At 44.9% G+C, this 23,088-nt stretch overlaps 1 protein-coding gene across 3 annotated transcripts; it reads left to right on the forward strand.

Moving 5' to 3' along the window:
• Positions 1–256: 256 nt before the first annotated feature.
• Positions 257–13,625, forward strand: LOC142912598 (dual specificity tyrosine-phosphorylation-regulated kinase 4-like). 3 transcript variants are annotated; one of them, XR_012934215.1, is made up of 11 exons: positions 257–780; positions 2,130–2,266; positions 2,862–3,002; positions 4,493–4,625; positions 5,099–5,180; positions 6,849–7,018; positions 7,520–7,580; positions 8,821–8,938; positions 9,686–10,180; positions 11,747–12,065; positions 12,304–13,625. XR_012934215.1 is itself a non-coding variant. In XM_076060745.1 (11 exons), exons 1-10 carry the CDS (start codon positions 616–618, stop codon positions 11,943–11,945), a joined length of 1,701 nt encoding a protein of 566 aa, XP_075916860.1. In that variant the 5' UTR covers positions 257–615; the 3' UTR covers positions 11,946–11,964; positions 12,304–13,625. The 3 variants fall into 3 exon arrangements, 2 of the variants coding, with proteins under 2 accessions (XP_075916860.1, XP_075916844.1); XM_076060745.1 differs by having other exon boundaries at positions 11,747–11,964; XM_076060729.1 differs by having other exon boundaries at positions 11,747–13,625.
• Positions 13,626–23,088: the final 9,463 nt, after the last annotated feature.

The raw sequence follows: 23,088 nt of genomic DNA on the forward strand, positions 1-23,088 counted from the left end.
TTGGGTTAGATCGCGTTTATTTATAAATGTGTTGTAACCCTCCACCACCCGACACGGCCAATCAGCAAAGAAAAGTGTCACGTTGACAAAAGACAAATAATTCACTACTTCAGCCCACCGGTGTGTTGAAGGGTTAATCCACATTTACAGTTTGAGTACGACGTTTCGCTGGTAAATACTTCCAGCATCATCGGGCTGGAAGTATTTACCAGCGAAACGTCGTACTCAAACTGTAAATGTGGATTAACCCTTCAACACACCGGTGGGCTGAAGTAGTGAATTATTTGTCTTTTGTCAACGTGACACTTTTCTTTGCTGATTGGCCGTGTCGGGTGGTGGAGGGTTACGACACATTTATAAATAAACGCGATCTAACCCAAAAACCTTTATTATGAATAATATTGGTCGCGAAAGCCTACGTGTTAAATTGATTTGTATATGTTTTTAAGTGATGTGCATAGCTTTCCTATACTTTGCCCTCCTATCATGCTTTTGTGTTGTCCTCCGGGACATCTGTTAAAAAGAGCTTTATAGCTCATCAGATTCCTTCAGTAAAAATAAATATTACGATTCTGTTACATATATGAATGTGTTCATTGATTAACGCATGTGTGTATGTGTGTGGGTGCAGAAATCTTGGATAGATTCCGAAAGAAAATGACTTCTTTTGAACGCATAGAAATCCAGGCGTTCGAAAATATTTTTTATTTTAAGACTAGCGGTGTAAGAAATGGCCGTAAAAATAATGGCTACGACGACGAAAATAACGACTACATTCCGGTGAGTCTCCAATATGGTCCATGTTCATTCCAACAAGTCCACATCCCACTGCAAACCCAAACAACCCAGGCAATTGTCTTTCGCATGGCTATTGTATTCGCAGAGAAACAAATACCATTTTACATTCAGGTGGCAGTCACGCCAGTTAACAGCATCAGGAGTAGCGGAGTATATCGCTGTGATGTCTCCTTTTGTATTTGTGGATCGGGCATTGCATCGTTATATGTTGTGCAGTTTGTTCTGGATGACCACAAGCGCACACTACTGGAGAGTTTTTAATTTTCCATTTGCGCATCAGGTATCCACGTCTGCCATGGTTTGTGCGGATGCAATTTAGGGTGGACTATGAGCTTCGTGGAAGATTTAACTCAGGGATCCTCTGTGTGGTCTGATGGTGTTGTTTGTAATTAGCAGTGAAACATCGTATCAAGTTAACATTTTTTTAAAGCTTTCGTGACTGCAGGGATCCATATTCTTGGTTCTTTCGGTAAAGCCACCACGTAGAAGGGAAACAATAAAATAATAAAAATAGAAGAACAATTAAATTCTCAGGACGTTTCGACTGCAACACAAGCAATCATCATCAGGTGTGAAACCCACAGCAAGAAAATTTGAAAAAAGTGCTAACGTTAAAAAAACCCGCCACTTTTTTCAAAATTTATTGCTGTGGTTTTCACACCTGATGATGATTGCTTGTGTTGCAGTCGAAACGTCGTGATAATTTTATTGTTTTATATTTTTATTATTTTATTGTTTCCCTTCTACGTGGTGACTTTACCGAAAGAACCAAGAATATAAACATCGTACCAAGTTGTTCAATGTTGTGGATTGCTTTCAAAAACATGCCAGTGCACTGAAGCATCAATTTGGCTGTATTAGGGTATTAGGAGTGTGACACACATTGGCATTTTACACACGTGTCGATATAACCCAAAATTCAATCATGAATCATAATGGTTCAAAGCCTATGTGTTAAATTTGTAAAAAGATCCTCATTAAGGTGCATACGTGATAACAATTGTTCGTATGGAGTTGTTGGCTTCAGCTGGATACCGATGAACACACACAATTAATGTCGTTCTGCCAATCTCTGAGCGAATACTTATACGCACATGAGATGAGAGACCGTCTATGACACATTTTACATAGCATGATCAAGTGGTGTCCAGTATGAGGCATCTGGCAAATACATCACAAGCATCACACACATTGTTCTATCGGTTTGGATACAAAATAAAAAAAACAATAACTAAATGGGCACTGAGTGAGCGACGCTTTAAGACTGAGTAATGATTGATGACTGAATAAGGGCGCATTGAATAATGAAATCTTCTGTTATTTTGTCGCAGAAAAAGAACGACCACCTGGCGTACCGTTACCAGATACTAAAGGTACTTGGCAGAGGACGTTTTGGCCAGGTGCTGCTTTGCATGGACCACAAGACCAAAGAAAAAGTGGCCTTGAAAATGCTGCAGCACTGCATACGGTGAGATTGCACGATGGAAATAGCCACATTTATATCTGGATATGTGCCTAGAACACAACTTGTGAGATTCTAGATTTGATTCTAGATTTGAAGCTTGCGTGACTGCAAGGATCCATACTCTTTGGTTCTATTGGGTAAAGTCACGTAGGTAAAAAATACAACAACAAAAAAACAACAAAAATCACGACGTTTCGGCCACAGTACAAGCGGCCTTCATCAGGTGAAGGGACCAGACTGTCTCGAAGATCAAAAAAAAACTTGTGAGATGATTAACAAGTGTTACTTTCCATGAAAGCAGAACAAATCGGGATTAGAGCATATAGCCTTGTCTTCGGGGGCTCTGCTGGTGGTGTCATCCTAGTTTTTGTACATCCTCATGCCTCTTAAGCGTGCAATAACAAGAGTGTGGCGAGATGGGTTCACGGTTTCTCTCCATAACAAAGAAGAGGTCAGCAAAGGCGGACCATTGCCAAAAAAGGTTCCGTCAGTGTTACTAATGAATTTGTTGAGTTGTTTTTTTTTACCTTGTGCGCTACTGCCAATGCAGTATCATATTTAATTTTTGTTGACTATTTTTTTTTTATTTCTCCCACAGCACCTGGCAAACGGACGTGGAAAAAGAGCCGGAAATAATTCTGGCCCTGGAGTCCACGGATCTAGAAAACAACCACATCATCAGACTCCACGAATCCTTCATGTTCAGGGGACATTTTACGATGGTCTTGGAGTTTGTCGGGTGAGAAGAAATCGCATCTCTGTAACGCCATCACATTAGTGCATTCGCACAGGATTCTGTTTTTTTACGTGGCGTACAAGGTTATTGAGATGTTGGCATGCATATATTCTTAGCTCTTTCGGTAAAGTAACGTTGAAGGGAAACAATATTGTTTTATATATATTTTATTATTTTATTGTTTCCCTTCAACGTGACTTTACCGAAAGAGCTAAGAATATGAATTACTGCAGTCACGAAAGCTTTAAATCAAAATGTTAGCATGCATTAACAATTTATTGTAAGGCTATATCGATACTTTTTTAACATGTAAAAAAATACGCACATTAGAATTAGATTATGCATTTACGCTGGAGGAATGCGATGAGCTATATCGCTCTTTGTCACTGATATATCCAGTAGGGGCGGGTAAGAACGTTACAACAACAAACAATACAAAAACATGATAGTATTGCAAAGTGCCATGAATGTAATAAAAAATCACCTAAACACATACAAATAATACGAAACCATCCCCATTCTACCAGGCAAAGCCTACTGAAGTATTAACTTTTTTTTTTCAGAAGCAACCTGGCCACAAATTATCACGCAACAAAGTGGCTTATCACTTGGGAATTTATCACAGCAAAATAATATAAATAATCTCAATTAATATTCTTGGTTCTTTCGGTAAAGTCACGTAGAAGGGAAACAATAAAATAAAAAAAATTCTATTTTTTATAAACAAAAAATATAATATTTATTTTTATTATTTTATTGTTGCCCTTCTACGTGGTGACTTTACCAAAAGAACCAAGAAACAATAAAATAATAAAAATATATTTTTTATACACAAAAAATATAAAATTATTTTTTATAAAAATGTGTTTTTATTATTTTATTGTTTCCCTTCTACGTGGTGACTTTGCCGAAAGAACCAAGAATATTAATCCCTGCAGTCACGAAAGCTTTAAATCAACATTTAATCTCAATTCATGTTTCTCAATGTGGGGGGTAAAAACCAGAAGAGCCAGAAGAGAATGTCCACGCGACCACGGGGGGAGACAAACTTTCAAACTCCAAATATAAATAATATACACAACTGTTTACAATTGCTCCCTGGGCCTTGCTGGATACATTTGAGCTGAGTGGCACAATTGTGCAAAAAAAAACCCCAGCCAATTAACATGAGATGTTTGCATAATAATTGGAAATAAAAGAAACTGCGAACTGACATAAGCTGCACATGAAGCTGATAGCTGCCACAAGGCCCTATCCCGCCCGTCAGCAGGATTCATGCACCATGTGGAACAGCAAACCGTCGCAAGGGGCTCCATTATATTTATCTGAACCCAATGAGCAGGTCATGTTTAATCATCATTCCCCTGGCAGAGTTGAGAATTGCCTTTTTTTACGTGAGCAGAAGCCTTAACCGCATTGAAGCAATCCAAAGCATTGATCACGAGGAAAATACCTACAGTGACCATTCACGATGTCCTGTTTTTTTGTTGTAGTCAAGACCTGAGAAAGCAGCTCAGGATTGCAAAGCACTTTCCCCTTTCAAGAGTCAGGCTCTACACTCAGGCCATGCTGAAGGCTCTTGTCAAGCTCAAGCAGGAGTCCATCTTGCACGGAGACCTGAAGCCAGTGAGTGAACGCAAAATATCCGAAATGCATCATTCATTCAGTCCTTCTGTATTATTGCATTGAGCCAACTGGTTGTCAGGACGAACTCTCGCGACTCACAAAATAGAAGTCAAAGACCACGCGACTCTTTGTTGTGCTACTCTTGAAATGCATGCTATTTACTAATTCAGAAATGCACTAAATATTTGGCTGAGGCTTGCTTAAACGCAGGGCATTGCGTATCTCTGCTTTCTTGAGAGCGAACAGCATATTATTTGATAAATATTCGAATTCACATTCATAATAATAGTGACAACACTCATGCAGCTATAATTACAAATGTCAACGTTAACGACACATTTTTAAGGAATAAATGAATGAGTGAACGACCTTCAACCGATATGCAAATTGTAGTGTTACCTTGCGTGCTGTATGCTTCAAAGCTGTACACATCAAGCACCTCTGACAAGAGCCACAACTTCTTTTCCTTCCAGGAAAACATCCTTGTCAAAAACCATAAAACCGGCAACATCAGAATCACTGATTTTGGCGTCAGTGCCAAAGTTACAAGGTCATGTAAGTGATTTCCCCTGTGTCTGGGTGTGTCTGTGGAGTTAATAGTGCAGGGAGTGGTCGTGTCGTGGTTAGATCGCTGCGCTATGAACCTGACGTACGGAGTTCGATTCCCGTGGTGCTGGCCACCCGTCCTTTTCGTGCCATTCCGGCCTTCATTGGTGCTCGCTGACAGCACTTGCCCCAACAGTCTGTTACAGGCTATACGGGGGATCTTTGTCTTTGTGGGGAGTGGAAGGGTAGTGGCTAGCGTGCTGTGCTTCAAACCCGGCACACGGGGTTCGATTCTCGCTCACGACCAACACCAGTGACGATTGCCTGATCCGGTCCTGGGCGTCCTCTAGGTCGACTCAGCCTCAAATTAGTACCTCTTGCAGTTTGTAAACATCGCCACTGGGTAGACAAAGGCGGCTGGACATGATGCTGGCCACCCTCTTTCCTGTGTTGCCGTGCCGGCCTGAATAAGTGCTCGTTAGCAGCACTTGCCCCGACAGCCTGTTAAGGCTATATGGGGAATATTTGTCTTTGGAGTAGTGGAATAGTGATTAGGACTCTACTACACTACACTCCCTGTAACACGTTTTCAATTCCCAACCGTGCAAAACACTGAATTGGCATGTTTTGTTCATTTGACAAACCTTACGAATTGGCTGTGTTTGGAGGTGGCGGGTTTAACGACACATTTATATTTACACGATGTAACCCCAAAAAAGCCTATTATGCACTGGCAGTTGGTATTTAAACAGGGCCAGGGTCTGCCGCATCGAAACGTAGCCTAAAAGAGCAGAAGTGGGTGCAAATGTAGCTGTCACGCGTGCATTTGTAGGTCCTCACTTAACCTAGCGAGACAAAGCATCTCAAAGAGTGGCATTCATGTATTGGCGGCTCTGAGACAATGGGGGAAATTCCACTTCCCCATGGTGCAACCACTTTATACCACTTATTCAGGTGTTTACCTTTATCGCCTCCTAATCAGGATTTCAATTTACAACTTTGCAATCTGTGAGTCGAGCGCTCTATCGCGGCACCACTTGACCGGCAAATAGAATGAAATGAACGTGTGTGCATTAAAACACTTCGACGACGACACTGGACTTGTGTCTTCTTCTTTATTATTATTATTATTTATTTCTTTGACGGCTAGGACAGCTCCGCATTCCTTCCCACGTAAGCGCCGCTCGCTCCGCCTTTTACGCGGTGTGAGTTGTTGCTGTCCCGCGCACGGCTCGCTCCCCGCTCCCCGACGGCAGACGGCGCGCAAAGAGGCGGCCCCGGGACCGCCTCGGGACCGCCGACGTTCCGGAGGCGCGAGACGTGGCCCAGCTTTCAGACTGCCCACACTGACCCCGAGCCTCTTCCTGCTTCCGCCTTATAACCCCTCTCCCGCGTCACCAAGCCCCACCTCTAGCCACGCCCCCCTCCCCCCCCCCACCTTACGAACCCTCCAGATGGTTCCCCACGAGCACCCTTGAGCTCCGCCTATGAACTATGGCCCAGATGATCCCATCCACCTGATTGGCTAATGGCTGAAGCGGCGGAGCCTATCCCACCGATGGGCGACCGTCGGGGTGTACTCTCGTATTGCACTTTGTATGTGGAACGTCTTTCATGGCCCACATAGCCAGCCATGCCCTGTGCTTAAATGCGCCGATATGTGCGTGTGGTGAGCAGTTACCGGACCCTGTGGAACATGGCCATACATGGCGCCTGAGACGCTCCTGCTGCCTTTCGTGACATGCGCAGCAGACATGTGGTCCCTGGGCTGCGTGATTGTAGAGATTCTCCTCGGCTGCAGACTCTTCATCGGCAACTACAAGGATTTCCTTGGCCGAGCCATCAAGGTGCCTGAAACAGGAAATTCTAAGCGCATTCGTTATGAATTAGTTGCAATGCAGGGCATAGCTTATATCCTCGAATTCGTTAATAATGGCATACAGAATGTTACGGACTTAAATGTACGATTCATGGAATTCCATGGAGCTGTCTTCATCCTCTGGACTCATGCCTTGGTTAAAAAAAAAACGGTGCCCGGATGCCAATACATATATGTAGAATATACATATGTAGAATGGATGTCTTCATGTGAATAGCTACCATTGGGGGTTTACATTGGGGGTTTACTGACCATGCCAGACAGACTGCCACTGTGACAGACCCATGTTATGAAGGCGATATTTGTTGATTTTCATATAATTCATATATAAATATTAAGATAAGCAAAAGCACGTGCAGTAATTGTGCAAAACACCTTCAATTCATACTGTAGATGTTAAAAGTTATACTGCATGTAAACTGTGCTCGCAGTCAAATTAGCTCATGAATGCAACCTCAAATGTTCGCAGATCTTGGGTCTCCCACCAATGTCAATGATCTTGACAGATTTCAACTGGACCATTACCATGGGTGAGTCGAGTGAACGTTGGTTGCTATTTTTTGACGTCACATTTGTCAGACGAGCGTCTCTGTAATGTACTCGTCATCACCATCATCACCACGATCCACGGGTACATAGCCCGTAGGTGTCCACTGCATGTTTTGGCATGTCTCCACTTTCCTCTGTCTCGTGCCAATATTCTCAAGCAGTGGCCACATCAATCTAGATTTGAAGTTTTCGCGACTGCAGGGACGCATGCTCTTTGGTTCTTTCGGTAAAGCCACGTAGGTGGGGAAAAAAGCAATAAAAATATATATAAATTAATTAATTAAATCACGACGTTTAGATTGCAACACAAGCAATCGTCATCAGGCGTGACAACCACAGCAATAAATATGTTTTTACTGAAGTGGGAGAGAAGCCAGAGTTAGGGCAGTTAAATAACTCAGAGAGGGGGAGGGGGGAAAGGGGAGGGGGCGAATGGGGAGAGAGAAAGAATCAAAAGAATATAGTGGCTATATCTTTTTGACACCAATCACTGATGCCATCGTCAAGCCATTCTTGGGCAGGTCTTCTTCATTTTTTCCAGTTCCGTTAATTTTTCCCGAAAAAAACACACTTTTATTTTTTGTTACTTATTTGTGTCCCCATCCTACTACTACACGCGTGTGTGTGGACAAATAGTACCAGTTTCATTCTCATCACTGCCTGCATCATCACGTTAATTGTTTTACGTGCAAACTTCTGTCTTTGCTTCTACGTTAGTCAGGGGCGGAGCCAGGATTTTGACTTTGAGGGGGGCTCACTTTAGTATTCTGAGATGTCCAGCGTTTATGTTTTCCAATGGGCGCCACAAATTTATACAACTAATTTTATTGGATTTGAACGCGGAGTTTATTAATAGGTCGGAGCCGTTTATGTGGCTAATAAGTTCGATATGTTCAAAAGGCTGCCGCTTAAGCAGCCTGCAGGGCAGCACAAGGTGGTAGCCTGCAGCATTTTGCAGCAGCCGGATTTCCGGTTATCCCGATTACCGACTTTCCCAAAATTTCAGGGGGGGCTGAGCCCCCCCCCCAGCCCCCCCTGTGGCTCTGCCCCTGACGTTGGTCACTCTTTGGGTCAAGCTTCGATGCAGCAGTAATCCTGGAGCAATACATTTCGAGCGTACAATATCTGACCTCCGTCAGTCTTTGCACTCTCGTAAATCGTCCACAACAGTTTACGTCCAACGCTTGCTTCTTTTTTTTCCTCTCTCCCTCACAAACACAGACAAGAATGGGTGCCCAATTGTCAACGGCAAGGTCATTGTCCCGAGCTGTTTACCCCTGGAGTCGCTGCTGGATACTTATGACAAGGAGCTACTCAACTTCCTTCTCGGCTGCCTTGAGTAAGAGCCCCAACTCCATGAAACTTTACTATCACTTGTTGCGCACTTTGTCATATCAGAGCAACGTTTCTCGCTTTTGTGCGTTCTTAAAATTAATTAGCCCAATTATCGTGAAGCCATTGAAGCTGTGCACTTTGAAATGTTGATTTAAAACCCATTTCTTTAGAATTGCCTTCGTATTTAGATTGTTGTCCATCCCCCACACCTCCCGATTAGCGCGGTTGGCTGCGTACGGTGCTAAAGAAGTCCGACATGAAAGTTTGTTCTCCTATAACACGTGTTTTCGCAACGCGAATTGGATATGACGTGACGGATGTATTTGGGAACGCTTTATTTTTACAACGCCGATGCGAATCGGATATAACGCGACTGAGTGAACCGAGATACGTCACGCTAATAGGAATCAGCGGTTGTACGGCTGCCTCGGCGTAGCGTCACGAAAGGCGGGATGCTGCTGGATGCTTCTAAATGCTGCCCACACGCCTCGGTCGTTGTTCAGCCTGCGTACGCATCTAACGCGTTATCGCGGACTGTGCTTTCACCTACATTATTTACAGCAGCGCGATTTGTTTCCATAATACGGTGTTCTTCAGGAACGCAGCTGCCGCGTTATTGGAGAACACACTGTACACGCATGCTACGGAGGATACGGTTGGCAATTTATTGGGTGTGCCTCAACCCCCTCCTCATGAGCAGAATAAATGTGGACAACGGGGCCCTGACGATCCCCCGCGTGCATGTTGGCAGGTGGGACCCCGCACTCCGGCTCACACCTGAGCAGGCCTTGGAGCACGACTGGGTGAGGGGCGGTGAAAAGGCGCAGGGCAGCGCTGCAGTGCCAAGCGTCGACGTTCCACTTGGCCAGGCAGCGGCCCCACAGGCACTCAACGCGGACCCACAGGCACTCAACGCGGACCCACAGGCACTCAACGCGGACCCACAGGCACTCAACGCGGACCCACAGGCACTCAACGCGGACCCACAGGCACTCAACGCGGACCCACAGGCACTCAACGTGGACCCACAGGCACTCAATGCGGACCCACAGGCACTCAACGCGGCCCCACAAGCACTCAACACGGACCCACAGACACTCAACGCGGACCCACAGGCACTCAACGCGGACCCAGCCCCAGCAGAGTCACAACTGTCGGACGACAACTCTCAGTCCCATGGGATCCCGGAATCCGTGCCTCCCGGGGGATGCAGTGTTGAAGAATTTGTGACTGTCAGGAGCCAACAGTGAGTCTCCGCATGCAAGCGCATGATTAAGGATGTTTTTGTTGGTTGTGCTATCGTTAAGCCACAACCAAGTGTGTACCTGTTTAAATGAGCATTAGGCAATTTTCACCTCCGTCATTAAGCCTAACCCACTGGTGGAAATTCCACGTACAGTAAAACCTTGGATTGCGAGTAACTTGGTCTGCGAGTGTTTTGCAAGACGAGCAAAACTTTTTAAGTGAATATTAATTTGATAAACGAGCGAGGTCTTGCAATACGAGCAGTAGTACATATACGCTTTGTCTGCCAAGCGTCACGTGATCACAACTGATATACGAGCGCTTTGATATACGAGTGCTTTGGATTACAAGCACGTCTCTGGAACGAATTATGCTCGCAATCCAAGGTTTTACAGTACCTATATCTCCTTAAAACATCCACTGCTGATTTCCCACGAAGTGATAATACAGTCCATGATGTATGGGTAATACACGTACATCTTTCAGTCAAACTACCACCACCAAGATTAACATTCTGTATCAGAAAAGACAAAATATCTGTTTTCGAAATGATAAACATGAGGATTCTGTTTTTTAGGGGTCCTATATTGGTATAAGCTAACATTTTTATGAAAATTAACAACAATGTTACCTACACAATTATCCAGAGGATATTTCGGTAAATATTTCATCACCCCCATCCATTTTATTTATTATCATCAGCACGAACCATGGGCAGATAGCCTGTAGGTGTCCACTTCACATTTCACCACTTGTTTCAACTTTCCTCTGTCTCGTGCCAATATGCTCAAGCAGCGCATCTCTTTCTGGCACCAAAGCCATTCTCTGTTAGGTCTCTTTTCAGTTCCTTCCATTTTCCCAAACAACACGCTTTTGATTTGCCTGTTGCCTATGCTAAACGTGTCCAAATCGTGCCAGCTTCCTTCTCACCAATGCCTGCTTCACGAGGACTTCTTCCACGTGCAACCTTTTTTTCGTTACTTCGACGTTGGTCACTCTTTTTAGTCCACTTTGGGTGCCAGTATTCCTCATGTAGCAATACATCTCAAATGGCCAATATCTAATCCCTATCAGCCTTTTGTTTTATATTGTGGAAAAATATAAATCCCAAATTTTGAATGTGCTCCATCCAGCCCGTTGGTTCTCTCGTAAGTGCTCCACTCCCTGGTCCCTCCGTTTCATGCGGCATCTTGAGACACGACCGCAATTTTCTGCTGACGTGATTCCAAATTGTAAACTGCGACATTGGTCCTCCAACATAGATTGGCCCCTGTCCTGCGAATGTTCAGTTTTCACCACTGGCCCTGCTGCTCGTTTTCAGCGTGGAAATGCTTTGACCATTGAGTTGCATTGCACAGGGTGGCCCAGGTGTCTTGTGAACCCCAATTAGTTGAGCAGTAATTATTCATTTATGTCTTCACACCCATTGGTATGGCAAAACGATGAATCTTTGGTGATTAAATGGGGGGTCACGAGACACCTGGATCGCCCTGCAGTAGGCAAGCACACCTAGCAATGTGTGAAAGGCGGACGAGGCATGACGATCAAACGCGTGTCTCTCTTCCAGGCTGGTTCCCACTCTCTCTCCCAGCAAGAAAGATCACGGCAATGATGAGAAGGAGAAAGAAGTCACCGGCATTTCAAGAAGGATGTCAGGAAGGAGACGTGTGCGGGGATTTGCCGGCGTGCGAAAGATATTCCGGGCATTTTTCAGCTTCATCCGCAACTGCTGCTGCTGCGGCTGCAGCTGTGGTGTGGACGAATGAAGACTCCATCACAGAACCGGTTCGCACCTAGACAAAGATCTCCCATATTAGAATTAACAGATTGATGGGGGCAAGTGCTGTGAGAGAGCACCTATGAAGGCTGGCACGGCACGTCACAAGGTGGGTGGCCGCCACCACAATTATCATACATTTCATCGGGTGCTTGTATAAGGCTGAGTTGATCTAGGGGAGGCCCACGACCAGTTCACATAATCGTCACCAGTGTTGGCCGTGAGCGGGAATCAAGCTCGGGTCAGTGGGGTCAAAGCACAGGGCACACGAGCGACACACCTTGCTTCGTCTCGGGTGCTCTGGCCCTTGATAAACCTTGCCTCGCCTGGGTTTGTGCCCAATACAGGTGACGTCACTGGGGGATGACGTCAACCGGAGTGGAGGAGGCGGACACCTGACCCTGGACCCCAAGACGTGGCCATCCTGGAACCGCCTACCAGACCACCTCTACACACACCACGCACACACACACCACGCACACACACCCCACACACACACACCACGCACACACACCCCACACCCACACACGTCCCGCACGCCCCACGCACACCCTGCGCACACACCCCATGCACGCCCCACGCCCCACACGCCCCACACGCCCCACACACCCCACACACCCCGCGCACAAACTCCATGCACACGCCCCGCGCACACACCTCACACACTCCACACACCCCACACGCCCCATGCGCACGCCCCACACGCCCCGCGCACACGCCCCGCGCACACACCCCACACACACACCACACACCCACCTCACCCACACACACTACACTCACACTGTTGTATATATATAGGTGTTATTAAAATTGATTAAAATAATGAAAATTTAATGAAATTTTAAATCTTCATAATTTATCCGAAATTATGTTAATTAGTGTAAAATGCACATAAATTATGCTGATTCGAGAGATAATCGTATTAATTTATGCGAGTGGGCGTGGTTATGATAATGTAGGTCGATATGGAATATCAGGTCGAGCCTCGGTGACGAAGGTTGGTTATTAATTGGAACAACGCAATTAATCGTATGCAGTGGATTATGTGTGGTGATAGTGTGCTTATGATAGGTCCCCAGGATTCAGATCTCATACGCAGAACAATATTACGCAGAATTTCAGGAAGAATCACACACAAACTTCTGCTTTAATCAATTTTATTTTCTAGCTAACTTTATTTTTTGGATAACATGAAAACTCAATCTCGGGATTTTTGAATTTCAACACAGCGTTAATATGATACCATCACGATTGCGTTGTTTCACTTTGATAACGGCACCTGTGGTTAATTCCCGACGCGTAACGCAATCGATTGGTTGTTGAGAGAGATTAAAACATGCAACTATTCTATCAAAACCTTAACCTTATAATATGTAAATTCGTGTTTAAACATTGCCCACACAGTACCACATCCATTCATAGACCTTCAAGTCAATTCTTATCACGTTAACAGAAGGACGATTCGTTATTATGCAACTCAATGATAGCAGTATTTTTCATTATGAATAGATTTTTAATGCACCACCTTGGAGTGGCAACCCTTCTTGATTATCCCGATATGCGTATCGTGTGTCTTCTTTATCACTGGTTCAATTCTTTGCGTAAAGCAGACGCCGAGGTTAGCATCTCTGGTGTCCAAAATGTGTTTCCTGTGTGTTGCGGCGTGATGGGGGAGTGAGGGGGAGAGTGTGGGGGAGGGGTTGCATACGAACGGCTTCTCACAGTTTCTGTCCACCGCTGGCTGGATGAGTCAGCACGACGCTCGCCGTCGTCGCGCCGATGGGTGTTGAGTGCGGGGCCGCTGCCCTCTCAGCCCTGGTGACGCGAAGTTGCACGCTGTGGCACGCTGGTGGCACGCTGTTGGCACGCGCTGGTGCTGATGCTGGTGCTGATGGCACGCTGTTGGCGCGCACTCCCTCTCCTTGAAGATGTGCGAACGCGCCCGTACTGGTTCGCTGACAGCAGTTTCTCTCCACTGCTGGTTGAGCTGCTGCACGCTCTTGCTTGGCGTTGCTGGCCGCGCTCTTTCTCCTTAAAGATGCGCGAACGCGCCCGTGCTGGTTCACTGACAGCAGGTTTCCTCCATTGCTGTATGACTCACTTTTGTTGATACATCGCGACTCAGCGATCCTCGCTACTCAGCGATGCTCGGAGCCAGCCGCTCCATGCGACTGCTCGTCCTGTGGACGTCTTGAATCGCTGATCTGTCTTGACTGACTTAACTGAACTTTTTGAAAATGCGCTGACCGTTATATTCAAAGACATTCTTCTCTCTGTGCAGTGAAGGGGGGGGGGGGGGGGTCTGTGTGTGTTCGTGTGTGTGGCAATTATGACATGGTTCTGTTCGGGTCTTCCTCAAGCCATAAACCATCAAGGAAACAGACGCTTCGATTCATCTAGAAGGCGTCTGTCTGTCGACGCTGTTCATCCAGAGAGAGGGGCGTGTTCCCCCCCCCCCCCCCTTTTCGTACACGTTTCCGACGCACAAAGAAATGGTTAAGATTTTTCAAGTTTAACATTTCACATCACAGTTGGTATCTTATCATACGCAGTTATGATCCTACTTGCGATTCATAGTATTTGATTTATTTCCAAGTGAAGATGTTCTCTCGAGTATATATTCTTATCACGTGCTGCGGGGAGAGACAAAGGTGGTCGGGGTTTCTATCTCTCTATACTTTGAGTTGACATCGCTCAAATATCATTTCGACTCCACATTCTACCAGCCTAATCCACCCCGTTACCTTGGCTCTTACTTAGTTTATTAATTTTCGTCACTCTGTGTGTCTTATCATATATAAATGTGTGGCGGTTTATTTAACTTAAAGCTCGCTCGCTCTTTTGCTGCCCGTGTGCAGGGTAGGGTGGGGCCACTATTAAGTCCCGTGTGTGGCAAATGGTTCCTGCGATAACGATCTGTTTGCCCTGGCGTGAAATTCCTCTCTCGCGCTCTGCGGGAGAGACAAAGGTGGTCGGGAGTACCTATCTCTTTATACTTTCGACTTTATATTTCTCAAATACCATTTGGTCCCATGTTCGCCAAGACTCGTGTTTGTAACTACGTCCTCCCGACACCCCTCTCGGTTTACCGAGGTTCGCATTGTTATGATGGAATTATTAAAAAGAAAAATAATTTTCATCCTGAGTTTTAAGAGGTCCGTTTCTTGATTGTTGGAATCCATATGCCTTGGTTCTGTAAGGTTCTATCATGGAATGTCGTGTAAGGTCAACACATTATTCTTAATTTTATGTGTGACTGATGTGTAGCCACTTCTTTAACTTAAAAACGTGTTCGCTGGCTGTTGTGTGTGTTTTCTCATTAAACCGTCTGGCTAGCTCCAGATGGCCCCTTGTGATAAGGTGTGGTTCCTGCTTCTCCGCGCTGCGAGAGAGACATAGGTGGTCGGGGTTGCTTGGGATATTGTTTAAACTCTTTCGCAAGTTTGCCCGTTGTCTAATTCCTTCTTGAAAACGTTTGATGCGGCTCTGTATTTTGTCTCCAAGCTTTGTTTCAACAGTAAAAGTATTAAAGGTGAAAATCATTTGAACTGCGAATTAATTATTGGATAAGGATTCACTGATGTGTCTGGTGGCCTGTTCTTAATTGGAGTGAGCGCGAGGACGCTAACTTTAGCTTATTCTTGTTATTGCATTTTAAATTTTAACCGTTGTTTTAATGACAAAGGAAAAAAATATATGGTTTAACCCGTGGGCGTTCTCGTTTCTGGATTGCGGAGGGCTTCCCTCTGCGTGACCTCCCTTAGGGCACATCAAACTCTTGTTCATCTGGAGATCTTCGCAGATAGCTCCTAACATCCTCGCCTCGAGAGTTTCATTATTTCATTATTTATTAATGGCCTGTTTATGATCGACATCTGTTTTTTCGTGTGCCTGGCTTACGGGTTTTATTGATTATTTTTTTCGTTTGTTAAAAAAAAATTGATATATATAACAGAAAATATTATTAGTAATATACATTTTAGAAAAGGCTCATATACAACAACAAACCACCTGCACACACCCCACACACACACCACACACCCACCTCACCCACACACACTACACTCACACACCACCTGCACACACACACACACAGACACCTCGGCTAGCCCTTAGGTCAACTGGAACTCACAGACCGAACCTCTCCGCCTGGGTTTTCATCCCGGAAACCTATCGCGTGACCTGGCCACGGGTTTCCTATGCGAGAGAGAGAATTGGCAAAGTTGGTTGTTAGATGGAAGCCCCCGGGCCCCGTGATAAAACATGGGCGTGAGTTCGACGATTACGACAATAAAAACCGTTAAAATGTTATCCGAGTGCGGTGTTTGACATTGTGTGCGTGGCGAGTCGCTTGGGGAGGTGTACGCTACAGTGGACATAACCATGGCAGGCAGAGGCCATTCGCTGCGTTAATTTCCCCTGGCATTAAGTCGCCGGCACGGCTGGTGAGGAAAACTCTTCAACCTCGCCGTGGATCTTGTGGCGAAGCAGAGGTACAGGAGGCTGGGAGCACGTGGTATGTGGCCCTTAGAGCAAGTGGTGTGGTGAACCGTAATGTGTGAAGGCCGTTTTACAGTTCCTCTTTAATGCAGCTAATACATTCGATGTCTGCAACTTGCATTGCTTTCATCACTCCATCTTCTCGGTGGACGTACTCTCTCAGCCACATTCCATTCAGTAGACGACAGTCATTTCTGTTCCATAAAGTGATTTGCCAGATTTTAATTATCTAATGTAAACTCACAGGTGTACGTCCTGAAAGAGTTGTTATATCATTAGCAAAAACCACGAAAACATGATGCATCCTAAAAACATGGCAGGAGGCAATAGCCATTGCCATCACCAAACCAGGCAAGCCAATCAACGACCCAGGAAGCTAGAGGCGAATATCACTTCTGTGCATGACCTATAACCTCCTGGAACGTATCATCCACTGGAGAGTCAGTGATTCGGCCTGGGATGCAGTTGCTGTGACCAAGCTTTTGGCCTTTGCGACACGCATCGAGGCCGCATCCCAGAAGAAATCAGCGCAGGCCTTTGTGAACTTGTCATCAGCTTTATGACACCGTCTGAATTAACGGCTTCATGTTAAAGCTCGCAAGGACCATTTCCGACCTCGAAACAATATGCCTAATGAGAACTATGACAAGAAATAGGCGACCGTGTCTCTATATGGGCAACAAATCCAGGTCACCTCGGATCCCCAACAATGGATTTCCACAAGGTTCAGTACTCGCGCAAATGCACTTCAACGTCTACATGAGCGACATGGAAAACCCACCGGGTCACATAAATTTGTATGCGTGGATGACCCTGCCCTAGCAATGCAACCAGTCAATTTTAGCAACATCGAATCCAGTCTGAACAAAGAGCTGAACACCATGGGGGAATCTTCTTTGGTTCTTTCGGTAAAATCACGTAGAATGAGAATAAAATAATAAAAGTGGCCTTCTTCAGGTGTAAGGAACAGACCTGTCGGGACGACAGAGCTTCAATGAACGTTGTTAATATTTGTGCGTCTTTTAAGCTGGTTGAGAGAAGTGAGGCACCTTGACAAAGGGGTTTACATATCAAACAGGAGAATTTAGCATTGAAGCAGTTGAGGGATTAGCTTGTGACTGGTCACAGAAATAGCTATGTTAAAGTCAAAGCCTACACATCCACAGAGGCACCTCGTACATGGACGCCAAAGGGGCTGCAACAACTCAACTATCATAAAGTAAATATTCCATGGGGGAATATTTCTGGATATGGAGGCAAAAGCCAAATTCCCCACAAAACTGGTCACTACATTTTGACTTAAAACTTTCGTTCCTGCAGGAATTCATATTCTTGGTTCTTTCGGTAAAGTAATAAGTCACTATGCCATCTTGATAACAGAAGCGCGCAGCACACTCTGAAAGTGACTTTCTTTGGGAACACGGTGCGACACGACCCCATTGCAACGGAATCTCAGAGTGAAGCTGGACCATAAGCTAACCATATGGTCCAGCTTCACGTAATACTGTGCACCAGCATAGACGATAAGTAGTCACAATAGACTTGTTGATGTCCAACTGAACACAGCAATCTAGTGTATCACTGGGAGCCTCAAGTCGACCCCCAACAGCCTGGGCTGCCTGCGCTGTCACAAATATCTCCCCCACCCACACGCCACGATGCTGCAAACCCTCCGGGAAGTCCTGCAAATCGAGGGATTACAGTCGCCTTCCCATTCGTCAGGAAATCAATAAACGTTGCTCGAAGTCACGAAAGCTATTTTGGACCCACGCGCTTAACCTTCAGCAATGCGAGTTCAACCCCGATGAAGCTTGGAGAGCTGAATGGAGTTAAAAAGAACTCATAAACGAACACCTTGTTAAAGACTAAACACAGAATATCCCTGGGTTTGATCTTCTCCGAAGCTCACGATCCACCCTAAACCGTATCATCACAAACTATGGCAGATGCGGATACCTGATGCACAAATTTAAAACTCTCTAGTGTGCGACTGTGGTCATTAAAACAGACCATACAACATTTAAAGATGCAATGCCATCTCCACGAACTCAGAAGATATCACAGCAATACACTCTGCTACTCCTGACGCGGTTATCTGCGCTTGACCACCTGAATGTGAAATTGTAGTTGTTGCTCTGTCATTTACATCAGCCATACGAATGAGCAGCAGCATCAGCCATGTTGGACGAAGTCCTCGCCAAGGGTGTGGTCTCTCTCACGATTCTGAGCTGCATTCTACTTCATGATATTGTTATCTGTCGAATGCAGGGCATCAGGCAGGCTGATGTATCTACGCAGAGTTTTGGGTGTTAGTCCTTTGCAGGCATTAATGGGTTTCTCCAGGCACTCTGATTTTAACACTGGATTGTCAGGATGAAAAATCGCGATCGTTTCTTCTTTTTTTAATGAAATGTACAGGTTCTTATTGCATATGGCATTATGTTAAGGTGCTAGATGTCAAAGACGTGGTCTGCTAACTTAACATGAGGGCTTCAGCAGAGAGTTTGTTGTAGTTTTGCTATTCCTCTCCATGGAAGGAGCACATAATACAGTTGATTACCACGTGATGTATAGTTTGGGTTGGATTTCTGCATTCATACGACTGTGTCTTGTCTTTCATTTCCATTTATACTGGTGTAGTGTTCGATTTCACTCGGACAACTTCTGTCTTTCTTCGAACACCGCTTTATTTACAACTCTCAGCATGTCCTCCACATTCCACAGTATCCTGGTCGCCACGGCTCGCTCGCCGTGCTTCACTCGACTCGCTCGCCGCCTTTGTCTCTCCACTCCCCCACGATTACTTCACTTACTCCGCCGCTAACTTCTTCGTCTCTGTTCACCGCTATCACCGTCACTATGCTCACTCCACTGCTAAGTGCTTCGTCTCTGTTCAACGCTATCACCGTCACTACGCTCTCTCCACTGCTGGCTATTCTCTTCTTCAGCTCCGCTATCGCTACGCTCTCTCCACTGCTGGCTATTCTCTTCTTCGCACACAACGTCTTCGCACACAGCGTCTTCGCACACAGCGACTTCACCCTTCAACTCTTAACTCCAACTCCTCAACTTCAACAACCTTCTCCAAGCTCTCCAAGCTCCAACTCTCCCTCTCCAATTGCCGACCCCCCAATTTATCCCCGCTCTCATTACGCCCCCAATTAATTAGTCCGCGTCCCAACGGCACTCTGCGTGACCGTACACCTGTTTCTCCTCCAGACCTTTAGGCGCCGCTCTAGCCTTGGCAACAGCTCAAATCACAGCCGTCCACGGCTCTCCCAGCTTAATTGCCCTAACATAACCTGCACTGTATTCGCCTTCACTACAGGCTGACCCAAGAAAACCCGTACTGTTTGTGTGATCATGTAATCACGCCACCTCCACCACGCACCTTCCTACTCCACTACACGGGTAGGAACCTCCTGGTTACACCAGCCCACAAGGGATTATTCTTTCCATCCGTCGTGCATCCAAAAATGGGAGGGGTGGGGCTGGGTGGAGAGGGGAGGGTGGGGAGGGGCTGGGTGGAGAGTGGAGGGTGGGGAGGGGCTGGGTGGGGAGGGGCTGGGTGGGGAGGGTGGGGCTGGGTGGGGAGGGGCTGGTCACCCCGTGGTGCCCTTATAAAACTCAACGTTTAACCTACTCACTCCGGCTTGTGCCCGCCCTCACAGCCGGGCATATTTGCGGAATACACCACGCCGCCGTTGACCCTGGCCATTGACCGAGCAGACCAACGTTCCTACCAGCTCCCTCCGCAGGAATGTGTTGAAGGAGATGTGTGCATCTGCCTGTAGATGCGATTCTGGTGCGATTGATGGTTACGCCACCAGGTGTCTTAGAGGAATGTCAAAGCCAGGATGTGCGATGATTGGGTTGCGAATTAGGTGTTCATTTTAGAGGTTCTCATTCCACTGTTCACCACCGTTCTGCCAGATCTGGATGAGAAACCTTTCTTAATAAATGAAATGAAACTTTCTTATGCGATACTGCATCAGCAGTGTTGCACAAGGAAAAAAAAATCACATTTTGCAGTAACATGGTCCGAAGACGAAAATATGTATAATAAGAAATGTTTTAAAAGACAAAGGCCCTCCAAAGCAGTGAGTAATAGTTGGATACTGAACGATTCACCATGCATCCATAGTAAATTAAATATTTTATGCGGTGTTAAATTGGCATATTCCAATTTGCCATATTGCAGTTTAAGACCCCTCATCTGGAAATGTTCTTAAAAGTAAACGTCTTCATGTTCTCCCCGTGGTTGCGTATGTTTTTCTCCAGGTCCTCCGGTTTCTTCCCTCCACGTAAAAAAAAACGCGCGCAGAGAGTATTTGACCACGATAAAGTCCCACGTAGTAAGCCAATTCTTTCAGCTGTAATTTGTGACCGATTGCTTTTGAAAAATAGCTATATAGCTCAGTGTGCCTTGCCTGATGAAATGAAAAAAAATTGTTTAGTCTAATAGCTTAAATCATGGGACCTCCTTTGCCAGTACCAAACTATGAGAATAGGTTTTTTCCTCTTTTTTTCTGGCAACAAAACAGCTGTGTTGAGATGTTAAAACACCAAACTGAAACCTTTTACAAGGAATCATGTCACTGCATTAACCACAATACTTGTGGTCAGAATGCAAACATAAACATTCTCTGATGATATATGCATCGTCCTTGAAACTGATGGTCCACACCAGAGACAGCTTTCTTTGGAGCCGTTTGGCGTCCTCTGGTCTAACATCGTTTTGAGACAAGACTCAAAAGAAAGCTGTCTCTGGTGTGGACCAATCAGTTTCAAAACAATGCATATATGATCAGAGTGTGTTTTTTTGTTTGCATTCTGACCACAAGCATTGTGGTTAATGCAGTGACATGATTCCTTGTAAAAGGTTTCAGTTTGGTGTTTTAACGTCTCAACACAGCTGTTTCGTTGCCAGAAAAAAGGGGAAAACCTCTTCTCATATTGAATAGCTTCATTTATTCTGCAGTACAGTATTCCCTTTTTATTCACGAAATTGCTATTCACGATTTTGGGTATCCGAGAATCGCATCTGGAACTCTACGTCACTCCACTAAGGAGAGAGAGAAGGAAAGTGATGAGATTAAGTGTTTGGAGAGAATTTAAGTGATGAGATTAAGTGATTGGAGAGAATTTAAGTGATGAGATTAAGTGATTGGAGAGCATTTAAGTGATGAGATTAAGTGTTTGGAGAGAATTTAAGTGATGAGATTAAGTGAGTGGAGATCATTTAAGTGATGAGATTAAGTGATTGGAGAGAATTTAAGTAATGAGATTAAGTGATTGGAGATCATTTAAGTGATGAGATTAAGTGATTGGAGAGAATTTAAGTGATGAGATTAAGTGATTGGAGAGAATTTAAGTGATGAGATTAGGTGTTTGGAGAGAATTTAAGTGATGATATTAAGTGATTGGAGATCATTTAAGTGATGAGATTAAGTGATTGGAGAGAATTTAAGTGATGAGATTAAGTGATTGGAGATCATTTAAGTGATGAGATTAAGTGATTGGAGAGCATTTAAGTGATGAGATTAAGTGATTGGAGAGAATTTAAGTGATGAGATTAAGTGATTGGAGAGAATTTAAGTGATGGGATTAAGTGATTGGAGAAAATTTAAGTGATGAGATTAAGTGATTGGAGAGAATTTAAGTGATGAGTTTAAGTGATTGGAGAGAATTTAAGTGATGAGAATAAGTGATTGGAGAGAATTTAAGTGATGAGATTAAGTGTTTGGAGATAATTTAATGCGAGAAAGTGATGAGTGGTGAGATAAAATTAAGACATGAAGTGATGAGATAAGGAGATGAGAGGTGCATAATTTTCACGTATGAAACAGCTTATTTATGCATTTACTTAAGGAAATTATTTCAAGATATGGGTTTCCGTAGCCCAAAATCATTATGCGGGAAAGTAACTATTCACGCGCATCTCCGGAACGTATCCATCGCAACTAACGGGGGAGTGTTTTAGCACATCAGTTCAGATTCGACTTGTTGAGTATAAGGCATGCACTTTACAATTGCTCTGTCAAAAGGATACATCCTTTACAACAATGTGGGATTCATTCTTTAAAAAAAAAAACCTTGATAGACCCTCGGGCTCAGTGTCACCAGGAGACACACATTGTTAATCGTACGTATGTTGAACTTCTTTCACACCGTACATAGCCAACCGCGCTAATCGGAGGTGCGGGAGAAGGGCAACAAACTAAAAACAAAATGCACTTATCAAAGGAAGAGTTTTGATTTAAAGCTTTCGTGACTGCAGTGATTCATATTCTTGGTTCTTTCGGTAAAGTCACGTTGAAGGGAAACAACAAAATAATAAAATATATATAAAACAATAAAATTCTCACTACGTTTCGACGGCCGCAGAAGCAGCATCTGAAAGTGCGTGATTCGGTGACCGCATTTGTTTGATGGCGAGCCACAAGCCGCTGCTGCGAGGTTGACCGGAGTTCGCGCGATAGTTTATGCTCCATGACGAGATCAGAAAGGCATTGTGGGTCATTTTCGGCGAGCAATTTGCAACGAGCGCGAAATTATTATTCCGTGAAAAAAAAAGTCACCCTTGCACTTTGGGATGCAGCATCGAATAATGATACAGACTCAACTCGAAA

This window comes from Petromyzon marinus, chromosome 1, assembly GCF_048934315.1.
Source record: "Petromyzon marinus isolate PM22_M1 ecotype Great Lakes invasive population chromosome 1, UKy_Petmar_22M1.pri1.0, whole genome shotgun sequence".
NCBI lineage: Eukaryota > Metazoa > Chordata > Hyperoartia > Petromyzontiformes > Petromyzontidae > Petromyzon > Petromyzon marinus.

What these genes read in the sequence shown, in the direction of transcription:
- LOC142912598 (XM_076060729.1), top strand. Translation starts at nt 616, where the DNA reads ATGTGTGTGGGTGCAGAAATCTTGGATAGATTCCGAAAGAAAATGACT. An exon ending in TGCACGGAGACCTGAAGCCA is followed by an intron (nt 4,626 to 5,098) that starts GTGAGTGAACGC and finishes TTTTCCTTCCAG; the next exon opens with GAAAACATCCTTGTCAAAAA. An exon ending in TGCCAAAGTTACAAGGTCAT is followed by an intron (nt 5,181 to 6,848) that starts GTAAGTGATTTC and finishes TGTGGTGAGCAG; the next exon opens with TTACCGGACCCTGTGGAACA.